The following is a 13,289-nucleotide window of genomic DNA, read 5'->3' as shown; positions in this document are numbered from 1 at the left end:
CTTTGCAGCTTCTTTTCATATTCCATGAAGCTTGTTTAGTATCTCCTATTGCATTCATAATATAATTAGTGGTTGTATGCCTCCCACTCTGCCTCTGGTTTCCCTGCACTCTAAATTAATTCCTCTCTTGTCTCTCTTTTTCGCATCCTCTATATTCATGACTTGAAAGAGAGTAGAAAAACGCACTTTAAAATGTTATTGTGATTATTTTCTTACTGGTGCATTTTGTGTTTTTAGTATTCTAGCAGAAAACTGAAAATACATTGATAATATATGTATTGCAAGCGGTATTGTTATTACATATGTTCTCATATTGTACCCATCATTCGTAGCTACAGTAAAATCAAACCTGCTTGAAACCTTGCTTTCAATCACCAGGTGAAGAGACATCAGGATCAGAAACTCAGTAATGATCAAATGAACGAGTGACATTGAACACATCACTGTTGGTTAAATGCACAATATGTAAATAACGGCCACTAGGGGTCTCTCAACTAAACTGTAAGGAAAGCTGGAGTTTTCACATGTCTTCATTTGTTCGACCAAAGGTCCCAAACTCCCAAATACTTAGGTGATAAGAAGAATGATAAGAAAGATTTATTCAACAATTGTATTGCATATTTGACTGATATCTGCATCCCTATCTATCTTTCTTTTATTATTGCGTCCTTTTGAGTTCAGTCCGATGCTCAATCCATACAAAGAATTTGAGCCGCATTGTATTGCATCATTTCATCATATCGTGCATCCATAGCTACAATCAATTCAAACATGCTTGAAACGGCACTTTCAAAATGTAATCATCAAACTTTTATTTTGTATTAATTGGTGCATCTTCTGTTTTATTTGATCAATAAAAGAATGCTGGACATTTCTTTCAACTTTTATTTTTTGAAACAGCAATTTGTTGTCAAAAAAACGTTGTGCAAGTTCCCCCTCATATCGTGCATCACTAGCTATGATAACGTCAGACCTGCTTGAAAACGTTTTCTCTCATCGTGATAAAGACATTTATAAAAAGGTGATATTGCATTCAAGTTGAAGTAGAAATCAGCTCCTGTAAAAAATGTTATGAAGCTCAGGGAGACCGTTTCCCACGCTCTCATTCACAATTCTCTCTCACTCACTCGCCCTTTCATTACATTACATGTCACTTGTTAGACGCTTTTATCCAAAGCGACTTACATACTCAATACTGTGGACAATCCCACAGGAGCAATTTGGGGTGAAGTGTCTCAGGGACACAACGACATGCTGACTGCAGTGGGGTTTGAACCTGTGACCTTCCTTCAATAAGCAAGGGCGCGTCATACCCCCATTGATGCAACCCACCTCCACCTCCTTCACCTCCAGTCATCAGATCCAGGGCCAGGCTAGCCCAGAAGAACCCTCATCATTAAGGACCCTTCAGCACTTCACCAGCACCGGTGTCTAGACCCCGGGGGCGGGGGGGGGCTTCTCCTCCCCCCTAAATCCATCACAGTATGATGGGGTCTAATCTCCAAAATGTATATTACCCCTCGGGCAATAAATATGCTATCAAACTCACGGAAAAAGGCCCCGGCCACACGAGGACGAAAACGGTCGTTTGCGTTACTGTTTAGTGTCATATAGACCAGTGGTTCCCAAACGGTGTGCCGCGGCACACTGGTGTGCCGTGAGGCAAGTCCGGGTGTGCCGTGGGATTTTGTGACAACCATACGTTATTATTGCAATAGCCTATACAACTACACTGAGCACAATCTCGATTTTATGTTTTTAACAGAAACTTGGATTGAACAAAATAACAGTGCAGCTGTTCTTATCGAATCAACCCCTCCCAACTTTAGTTTTATGAGTCAGGAAAGAATGCATAAGAAAGGAGGTGGAGATGCTATTCTGTTCAATGATTCCCTTCAATGCAGGAAGACATCGTATGGAAACTTTGATTCTTTTGAATATGTGGCCCTTCGGCTGAAATGCTCCTCTCGAGCTCTGTTCCTAAATATCTATAGACCACCCAAATAATGTGCAAGCTTTTTTGATGACTTTACTGAACTGCTGTCTATAGTGTGTATTGACTTTGGCCGTCTAGTTATTGTTGGTGATTTTAACATCCATGTTGACAACCCCCAGGACAGAGGGGCTAAAGAACTGTGTTGTGTTCTTGATAGCTATGGACTGACTCCGCATGTGACGGAGCCCACGCACAATAAGGGGCACACTCTGGACTTAATTATCTCAAAGGGTCTGAATATCTCTGAGGTTGTGGTGACTGATGTTGCACTCTCTGACCATTCCTGTGTTTTCTTTGAGAGCTCTATTTCTGTTCACAAAAATGTTCAAAAAGAGGTAACCACAAAGCGATATTTAACTGAAAATACTAGGGAAATGTTTACTCAGAATTTTTCTTCCACACTTGCCCCTGCTAACATCTCAGTAAATGAGCTAGTAGATCATTTTAATTCAAAAATTAAAAATGTTATAGATGCCATTGCTCCAACTAAGGTAAAGGAAGTGTCTGGCAAGAAAATATCTCCATGGAGAAAGGCCATGAGCGTGAAAACAGAAAAAAGAGAATGTCGAAAAGCTGAACGCAGGTGGCGAAAAACAAATCTCCAGGTTCACTTTGAAATCTATAAAGAGAGACTTGGCCTTTATAATTTGGAATTGAAAAATGCACGACAATCGTTCTTCTCTGACATCATTACCAAAAACAAAAACAACGCACGTGCCTTGTTTGCTACCGTCGACAGACTAACTAACCCCCCAGTGTCAGTAGCCTCTGAATTTCTATCCACCACGGCGTGCAATGATTTTGCCTCCTTCTTCACTGACAAAATTCAGAAAATCAGACAAGCAGTCAGTGCCTCTGCATCAGGAACAGCAAATGTTTTGTCTCTGTGTCCACCTAATATCAATTCAAACACCATGACACAATTCCATCAGATTAATGATAAAAACCTAGAGGACATTATTCAACTTCTGAAATCCTCCTCCTGCTGCCTTGATATTATTCCAACAGGATTTTTCAAAGATGTTTTGCCTTGCATGGCCTCAGATCTACTTCATAAAGTAAACAAATCTCTTCACTCAGGTATTTTTCCACAGGCCCTGAAAACTGCAGTCATTAAACCGCTCTTAAAAAAGAATAATCTAGATGCTTCAGTAATGAACAATTACAGGCCCATATCAAACCTCCCATTTCTAGGTAAAATCATTGAAAAAGTTGTTTTTCAACAGTTGAGTAATTTCTTGCATTTAAATAACTGTTTCAATGTGTTCTAGTCAGGCTTTCGTCCAAACCACAGCACTGAGACTGCTCTTGTAAAGGTCTTTAATGACATCCACTTAAACACAGACAGTGGCAGAACTTCAGTGTTAGTATTATTAGATCTCAGTGCTGCGTTTGACACTGTTGACCACAGCATATTACTAGACCGACTGGAAAACTGGGTGGGACTTTCGGAAACAGTTCTAAATGGGTTTGAATCCTACTTAAAGGACAGAAACAACTTTGTTTCTATAGGTAAATACACATCTGAGTTGACAAATATGACATGTGGGGTACCTCAAGGCTCCATCTTGGGGCCTCTTCTCTTTAACATCTACATGCTACCACTGGCTCAGATAATGAAAAACAACAAAATAAGTTACCATAGCTATGCAGATGACACACAAATGTACATAGCCTTTTCAAGAGGAGACTATGCTCCAATTCAAACACTGAGTAAGTGCATTGAACAAATCAATGACTGGATGTGTCAGAACTTTCTCCAATTAAACAAAGATAAAACTGAGGTAATGGTTTTTGGACCCAAGGCAGAACGTATCAAAGTTAGCGCTGAGCTTCAGTCTGCAATGTTCAAAACAACAGATAAAGCCAGAAATCTAGGTGTAGTCATGGACTCTGACCTGAGTTTCAACAGTCACATTAAAACAGTTACTAAATCAGCCTACTATCACCTAAAGAATATATCTAGGATTAAAAGACTAATGTCACAGCAGGATTTGGAAAAACTTGTCCATGCTTTTATCTTCAGTAGACTCGACTACTGCAATGGTGTCTTCACAGGTCTCACTAAAAAATATATTAGGAAGCTGCAGCTAATTCAGAACGCTGCTGCTCGAGTCCTCACTAACACTAAGAAAGTGGATCACTCCTGTTCTGAAGTCTTTACACTGGCTTCCTGTGTGTCAAAGAATAGATTTCAAAATACTGCTGCTGGTTTATAAAGCACTGAATGGTTTAGGCCCAAAATACATTTCTGACCTCCTGCTAAATTATGAACCATCCAGATCTCTCAGGTCTTCAGGGACTGGTCAGCTTTCTGTCCCCAGAGTCAGAACTAAACATGGAGAAGCAGCGTTCAGTTATTATGCTCCAAATATCTGGAACAAACTCCCAGAAACCTGCAGGTCCGCTGCAACTCTGACTACTTTTAAATCCAGGCTGAAGACTTTTCTTTTTGTCGCTGCTTTTAATTGAACTATTCATATCTTAGACTGCACTGTAACTTTTATCCATGTATTTTTTCTTTTAATGTTTATTTTATTAGCTTTTCTTTTTAATGACTGATTTTAAATGCCATTTTCTTAAGGTCTTTCATTTTTTGTAAAGCACTTTGAATTGCCTTGTGTTGAAAAGTGCTATATAAATAAACTTGCCTTGCACAAAAATAATTATTTTTGAATTTACTATATCAGTACTTTGTAGGTTTATATGTACGTAATCTGCGCGACTTGTGCGTCCACATCTCCACGTGCAGTGCTGCATAAACATGGCTGAGTCAGCGATAACTTTCGAGGGGTGGAGGCAGTGCTTGAATTGGAATGAAAAAGGTGCCAGTACTCTAAAATCAGCAACTTTTTCAAGTCAATTTTATATATACAGCCCACAAACAAGAATTTGGCTACTATAATGCTGGTGGGTTTGTCTCTTTACTACTGTATATTTTAGAAAGGTTCACTGTACTTAACATTTTTTATGATAGGCAGCAGATATGGCTAAAGCTCAGTAAGGTCAATATTAACTGAAAATATAGCAATCAAAGTCTAGATCTTCTGCTGAAGACACATGAAGCAGAGACCTTTCAGGTGAGAGCCCCTCTGGTGGTGTTCAACATTAATGACAAGGAAACAAAGCTCTGGTCAGAAGCATTTTTTATAAAAAGCTTTAACAAAATTAAGTATTTCTGTACATTTTGAATGCAATCTAACTTTCCAACTCAGAAAACGAAAAACGAAAAAGTGCCAAAAGTCTTCTCACATGGCTGAGCTGCTTTGCAATATACGTCACCACTGAAGAATACAAATATGTATAAAGTAAACTATGATGCAATCTAACTTTCCAACTCAGAAAAATGATAAAGAGCATGAACAAAGAACATGTAAAAACAAATGCAAAATTTGCACAATCTAAAATGAGAAACTGTAACTGCAAGTAACAAAGTCTGAGCCATGGTAAAGAGTTACATTGAACACCAAGCTGATCAGATAACTCCCTGGTTGGTCTGAAGTCCTTCTATCTCCAGGATCTGTACAAATCGGCACATTATGCCAAAAGTCTTCTCACTGGGTGAGCTGCTTTGCAATATACTTCACATTGTTAGAAAAGGCTCCAGAAGGCCTTGGGGACATCAGTATCAGGGGCTGGAGCTGGACAGGCTCTTTCATCAGCACTTCTTCTTCCCTTTGCCAGCCAGGACCTCACATACTGTTCCGGATTGAACTGTCCTAGTGATGGTCCATTACATTTAATGAAAACCAGGCTGGACAGTCGGCTGACAGAGAGAGCATTCCTTTTTGCAGTAAGGATATCGTTCATGCAGCTGAATGCCCGCTCACACTCACTAGTGGAGACAGCGATGGTTCGGACTGCTTTCAGTAGAGGCTCCATGGCAGCAGGTGTATGGGATGCCCTGGTTTCCTTGTATTCGCGAAAGCCCTGAACAGTCTCTCTTCTGTCCACTTTCAGCACTTCGCACAAACGTAGCACCTCTACGTCCCCATACTGTACGTCTAACTCCTCTTCAGGCCAACTTCCAGGATGGATAACTTTCATGTCCTGGATTAGCTGATTGTCCCGGGCCTCCCGGCCATGTAATGGGATTTCTCTTGTGCTGACATGAGAGGAGGTTGTGGAAGTCATTCTGTGTCTCAGATTCTCTACCATACTGCGGAAAAACTGACCTGCATGAATCTGTACAAGCCTGCCATTCTCACGCAGGGCAACACCCTTGAAGGACTTCTCAGCTAGAGCTGTATGAACTGTAGTCATGTGTGGGCCAGGCATGGTGACCATGGATTCAAAAACTCGTATTTCTCGAGTTAAGAGCCTATCTGCTGTAGGCAGTGTCATCTCTCTTTTTTGGAGTTGCCGAGAGAGGTCGCTGAGCTCTGTGAGCGCATCGTACATCAGTCCCAGATTGCTGACAAACGTTGCAGATGTGAGCACATCATCCAGGCCCTTGTACTTTGCTCTGTCTCTGGAATCCCTGCTCGTGTCGTTTGCAGCATTTGTGAAGTGATCATGAAGCACTCGGTAGTTTTCCCAGACTGCTCTGACGCTCCTTTCACTTGAAGCCACCCAGCGGATGGACAAAACACGCCCTATCACCAGGAGACGCTGTCCGACTGCTTGCGCACACTGCGCTAACTGCCTCTGATTTTTGGGGGAGGCATGGAACAAGGAATAGAGTTTGTCAAAAAAGATCTGGAAATGATTGAGCCCTGAGACCTCCTTGACCACATCCCCAACTGCCAGCTCTAGACGATGATTGGAGCAGTGCCACACAAACAGGCTTGGGAATTTACTACACAACTGGGTAGCAACGCCTGTTCTCTTCCCTAGCATGACTGAAGCCCCATCACATGCAAAAGAAACGAAACACTGACCTAAAAAGTCCTCGTTAAAATCTCTTCCAAGACACTCCATTAACGCCTTTGTGATGTCATCAGCCGTTGTTCCATCCAACTCGATCAGCTCCCAAAAAAACGTTTCGGGCTCAGCATCAGCTAATGCTGAGCGTAGACACACAACAAGCACCGTTTTACCACTAATAGTGGTAGATTCATCGACCAAAACACAGAGTTTTCTTTGGTTTTCTGTAATGTCTTTTGCCATTTTTTTTCTTCAGCTCATGAGCTATGTGGTCGATGATTTCGCCACAGGTTTTATTGGAGTGCAAAACCCTGCCCACGTTCAGCCCATTCAGTTTCTGTACATTCAAATCAATTGGCATGTCTGTGAATGGCCGGCTATGTTTGCCAATTTTATATGCCGTTCGAAAAACTCTGATAGTGGTGTCTAATTCAGATTTATGCATAGACTGCACTTGATGTTGAATAGTTTCACGTGAAGCAGATGTAAGGATGTCAGCAGCTTTTACATGGGCTTGTGATTCTTTATGTTCTTTGATTTTTTTTCTCAGGCTAGCTTGTTGTTTGCCCTTGTCAACACCGAAATGAGACACTGCACACTTACCCCATTCAGTTGACAGTTTCAGTCCTTGTCCAGTGTGTATTCCCAAAGATTTGACATGATCTCTGCATATCCGACATCCTAGCTTCTTATCTTTAAGAAGGAGCCATGCATTGGTCTTGCAAAAATATTGCACCTGGTCCGTTGTCCAGCAGTCAGGTGCATCGCTTTGCCCGGTGTTGGTGGTGGCAGTTGCGCCAGCAGCAGCTAACGTTAGAGGCTCTGGAGGAGGCGGCGGAGCTAGTGCTAATGCTAATGCACTAGAACTTGGAGCAGGAGGATCAACCAAAGAAAGCTCCCCATCAGACACAATTTCCAACACAGGCACAGCATTCTCTGTATTTGAAGTTTCTTCCGGCGACAACCGCTGTCTTTTTGCACTTTTATTAATCCACGCTAACATTTTAGAAATGCTAATTTGTGACGTGATTTGCTTTCCTTCTCTCGGGGGCGTGCCTGCTCTGTTCTATCACTCTACATAGCCACCCACTGGGTGGGAGTTGTACTGCATAAACACAACACACGTGCATCTAGGTATGTAAATTGTAAAGTATTAAAACATGGTTTTACTAACAGTTTTCAGTATGTTGTTACTTCGGCATTATTATTATTTTGAAACATGTATTACTATTAAATCACGGTCAAATAGGTTAATTTTGACATAGTCGTTTCCACCACAGTATTTACATGGAGAAGATAAGCCCCGCCCCCTCCCCAGCACGTTCTGTTTGAATGACAGGAGTAAACAGCTGACAGCCGCTGTGAAACTCCAGCGGTTAGAGCGATGAGAATGTCCGTTCGGCACCTCATGACGCATCTACTGAGTACCGGGCGGCTGTATATATATATATGGATGTATAATAAGAACGGCGGGAGAGTGTTGAGTACTGGCACGGTGCATGAGTACCGGAGTACCGCCAGCATGCCGGTACTGAGCAAGAAGTGCCGGTACTCCATGGGTCAGAACCAGAAGTGCCGGTACTGCGTACCGGTGAGTACCGGCCCAATTCCAGCACTGGGTGGAGGTATGCCCATTATTTTGAGTTCGTCCGAAGAATAGACAGGAATGTGACGGTGAGGTGCAAACTGTGTCCAGGCCAGAAGCTGTTATCCACTGCTGGAAACACCACGTCAAACCTCAACAAGCACCTGCAAAGAACACATGCTAAGGTGAAGCTACTGCACACGCTATTTGTTGTTTGTTTATATCACGTAGTCTGTTCTTCTTCTCTGTCTTCCGGTTGTTGCCTGTTTTGAATGACGAATACACACTACCGCCGCCTGCTGGTAAGGAGAGTTATTGCCACTCACAAATGCGCAGTTCGTACGTGCTCGGCGAGTAAAGTAACGAGTAAAGTAACGAGTTACTTTATGTAGATAGTAACGAAGTAGTGTAATATATTACTTTTTTAAAAAAAAGTAATATATTACATTTTTTTTAGTAACGACCCCATCTCTGGAGTTGGCGTTCTCTACTCTGGTTTACATGAAGAACAACAGGAGGTCACGGCTCTCTGTTGAACAGGACTTGCGAGTGGCCCTCTCCTCAGTGCCACCAAGGATTACAAAAGTATGCGCGCCCCGACAGGCACAATAATTTGTAAGTCGGCAAAATATTTACAATAGCACATGTTTCAATGCTGATTGCTGAAATGTTACATTTATAATTTGTAGTTCAGGACCATGGACAATGCAGCTTCCTTGCATTGACAGTTCTCTGTGCTGAATTTCTGCTGAGTTTCCTTTGCCTCATTTTTAATTTTGTGACCTGTCTGGTTTAAATGAGTGTGTCGCTGCTTTGATGAAGCCTAATTTGATAAAGTTTCAAATTCATTTCTGAAATATTTCGTTAATAAATATTTCATGAGTAATATAGTTGTCTTTGTCACATTTTATTTGGCATTAGTAAATAATTATGCACATTTACAGATATTTTACATGATATGAGTGATAACACGTGTTATAAGGGCTATTTTGCACAATAGGTGTGCCTTGAGATTTGTACTTGTCCTTTGGTGTGCCTTGGGCACAAAAAGTTTGGGAACCACTGATATAGACCGTTCGGCCACACGAGGATGACCGAATACGGCACTAAACGACTGCGGAAACGATAACGGGTCCCAAGGTGGATAGAACGGCATACGCAACGCTCTGGGGGGTCCGACGGCTCCGTGTGTACGCCCTATACGATCATTTTCTGATAATGATGAGGCAATAGCCCCGCCTCTCCCCACCTCTGCTGCTCACCCCCGCGTCAAAGCAAACTGCACACTGAATTCAGATTATTTTTCTTTCTCTCGATATGGACATAAACGCGAGTGAAGTCTAATCTGACAGGACGGAGACACCTCTCAAACTACCTAAACTAGTTATAAACAGGGCTGCACATAACTGGCGCGCAGGTGCGCATGCGCACCTCCGCCAAAAAAAGAGCACCGGGTCATTTGAAAAAAGGCGCATTTGCGTACCAACATTGAGAGAGAGAGAGAGAGAGAGAGAGAGAGAGAGAGAGAGAGAGAGAGAGAGAAGAGAGAGAAGGGAGAAGAGAGGAGTGAGGAAAGAGAGAAAAATATATTTGCGAGTTGCATATGAACTCAGGGTCCGCACGTAGCACTGGCGTTATAGATGTTCGCCTAGGGCGCCAGATCTGTGGAGGCGCTGCGCTGGCAGTTCTGGGAGGGAAAAAAACATTTTTGACCGTTGGTGCTCATCCTAATTTTCGGTCTTGATGTAACAACATTCATAATTAAGTAAATGTAACACCCTTTTCACCCCAGTTACACGTTTCATTTGCCCTCTACGATGGGCGCTGGAAGTGATGAAAATGGGGGATGTTGGCTTATCTGGCGCCCGCAGCTCACAGCCAACGTGCGAGTGCGCGTGGGAGAGAGAGAAGGGCGCACCGCCCGGTACCGGCGCTGTTGTTATTAGAATCTGGTGCTAGCTGCTTTAACGGATATAAGAAGAAGATGTGTCTCCAATAATGTGGAGGGAGAGTCCTCTCCAGTCAGACTGATACTACAGCTCAGTGAGGTAAAGGACTCTTGAGTGTTTAGATAGTTCACTTTAGTCTAAGTTCAAACAGTTTGATCACAATTGATGTAAACACATATTTCCAAGGCACTCCTTTATAATTATTGGGATAAACAGGTTTGAAATCATTCCAATGTATACTATAGGACAGTAACCAAAAATATCCTTTAAAACTGGAGAGATGAAAAAAAATGCAGAAATAAATAAATGTTAAGGTAAAATAAGATATGAATGAACAACACAAATAAAATAAGTTACATTCATTTGTTATTGGCTATGGTAGGTTATTGGTTATGTTCACATACTTATTTGATTACATCCACTTGTCTAAAATGACAACAGAGACTTTCGACCCAAAACCAGCTGTTGACTTGTGGATGCAAGCAGCTAATCACAGACTCAACCAGAGAGAAAGAAGTAGGCCTACATCATCAGCTACCATGTCTGACAGAGAGGAAGACAGTGAGGAGAACAGTCAGGAGGGTAGTGATGACAGCTTGTAGGATTACTGGTCGTGCTAATGTTGTCTTGTGTTCACCTCTGCATGTGTGTTCTGTGTTCACCTCTGCATGTGTGTTCTGTGTTCACCTCTGCATGTGTGTTCAGTGCCGTGTGTCTGGCAAATAAAGTTAAGACCCCCTCAAAAGTTACGGTTTATTTCATTTTAAGGATGAGCACCAAGCAACATCTCCAGGTGCTCCTTTGAGAACCAGGGCAAAAAAGTTATGTGCACCCCTGGTTATAAATATGTTTATTTTTACTGTCGGCCGGGTCACTCATTACTGGATCAGCTGCTGCATGAAACAGACACTGGCGCTGTCCGAAGAGAGGGAGGAAAAAGAGAGGCTCCGTGTATTTTATTATTATATTATATAGATTCGTTATTCATTTGTTTTAAAGCTCAATAAATAACAAAGAAGACCTTTGACCGGCACTTTTATAATTTTGTCGGAAGATTTAAACTTTAATACACGTTGACTGGCGAAAAACTCTGCCCGGTTCCCTCGGCCCCCACCGCGGAGAATAAACAGAAGGGCAACCATGACAACCATGCTTCTTCGCTGCTTTTGTGGAGGAAGTTACAGCGCCACGTACAGGCTCAGCATATGTACTGCAGCTTCTCCAGCGGTTGGAGCTAAACGGAGCGGTCTCGTGTGGGCAGACACTATCCGGATGACTATTGCGTGTGGACGGAAGCTTGTTTGCGATTGCGTTAATCCTATGCGTTTAGCCGTTTTCGTCCTCGTGTGGCCGGGGCCTCAGTCTCTCCTGATTTAAATATTGTTATTTTATATTGTTGCCTTTTGTGTTCAGTTTAATGCTCAATTTATTGAACAAAAGACTGTCAAATATAATTTCCTTTTTTTATATGCAACGCTTTTTTTTGCATAATCTTGAAAATATAGAAGAAGTCAGATAGTCCAATAAAATGGATGCATATTTTCCTCATTTCCTGCAGCCATTGCAAAACAAAAATGTAACCTGCTTGAGAACAGATGCTCATCTCTCTTAAACACTTCGTAGACTTTCTGTGAAATTGTGACAAAAGTCTTGTGATGTTCACTCCACTAAAACAGGAAGGAAGCGTGAGATTTCAGATGGTCATATTACTCAACTCTGACTCAGAGCCTTCCACGAGACAGTCAGATAATTTAATCCGTTATACGTTTCCACACCTTGATAATCGCTGATTCATTGTTAATGATTGTCAAAACAAGCAGTAAAACGGTTTCAGTATTAATCTCATGGCTGCTTCACTGACCCCGCCTGCAATTCGAGCGCCGTCACCGGTTCCTCCAATCACAGACACCAGAGAGACGATGATGTAGAGCACGGCTCCGATACCGGCACGTAACAGATCCTGAACAGAAGGAGAAGATAAAGTGTTGTGAAAATACAGAATGTCCTCTTCCAGTATGAGAGTAACATGATAACAAAGGTATCCCAACTGTAGCTGTGTTCATGACAGGATGTGTGATTACCTAGAAGAGCATCAGGACTGTTTGAGGCATATGATAGCTATGTGATTAACATGATGATTCAGCCTCTATGGAGACAGACATATGACAAGCATGCTCATTTCTGACGTGGAGCTAATCTGAAGTAAACATTGAATACTGCTTTCTATTCCTCCATCTTGTGACTGTGTAACTCCCTCTCTTGGATATCAGCATGTGAAGGACACTGTTCAGGAACTAGTTGATGCTCTGTATGTGATGACTCCTTCCATTCTGGAGAGGATCATAAATACATGGATCCTGAGATTGAAGCTCAAGCTGGTGACGAGGGATATTTTTCTAACAAAGTGTTGTGTAACTGTGTGTGTGTGCTATGTGTGTGTGTGTGTGTGTGTGTGTGTGTGCTATGTGTGTGTGTGCTATGTGTGTGTGTGCTATGTGGGTGTGTATGTGTGTGTGCTATGTGTGCTATGTGTGCTATGTGTGCTATGTGTGCTATGTGTGCTATGTGTGCTATGTGTGCTATGTGTGCTCAACCCAGTCTCACGGCATTTCGTGTTCAATAACACGATTTTTAATCTATTGATTCGTGTTCCCCAACACGATGTGCCCCTTTTTTTCGTGTTGCACAGCACGATTTTAAAAGCAATGTATTTCTATTGCCTGCAGCACGTCTTTTTCTCCGGTCGGGTCGAGGAAGACCTGAAGCTGTGTGGTTCATAAAAACATGTTCTTACTCAATATCAAGCCACAATTATTGCTTTTATTTTAAATCGTATAATTTCGGACTTTTGTTGCCGTCTGTGAGGAAAATAAATGGGGCTCAGAGCCTCAGT

General features: G+C 42.1%; 1 protein-coding gene across 1 annotated transcript in view; it reads right to left on the bottom strand.

Annotated features, from left to right (window-relative positions):
* The window catches only part of plp2 (proteolipid protein 2), a 45,003-nt gene that overhangs the window by 2,333 nt on the left and 29,381 nt on the right, over positions 1-13,289 (bottom strand). Inside the window, exon 3 of the mRNA XM_034241340.1 lies at positions 12,258-12,356. Coding sequence (XP_034097231.1) covers positions 12,258-12,356 — 99 coding nt within the window. The remainder of the gene's footprint in view (positions 1-12,257; positions 12,357-13,289) is intronic.

The sequence above is a fragment of the Gymnodraco acuticeps genome, unplaced genomic scaffold (genome assembly GCF_902827175.1).
Source record: "Gymnodraco acuticeps unplaced genomic scaffold, fGymAcu1.1, whole genome shotgun sequence".
NCBI lineage: Eukaryota > Metazoa > Chordata > Actinopteri > Perciformes > Bathydraconidae > Gymnodraco > Gymnodraco acuticeps.
The sequence above is the reverse complement of the archived record's forward strand: the minus strand, read 5'-3'. Positions and strand labels throughout refer to the sequence as shown.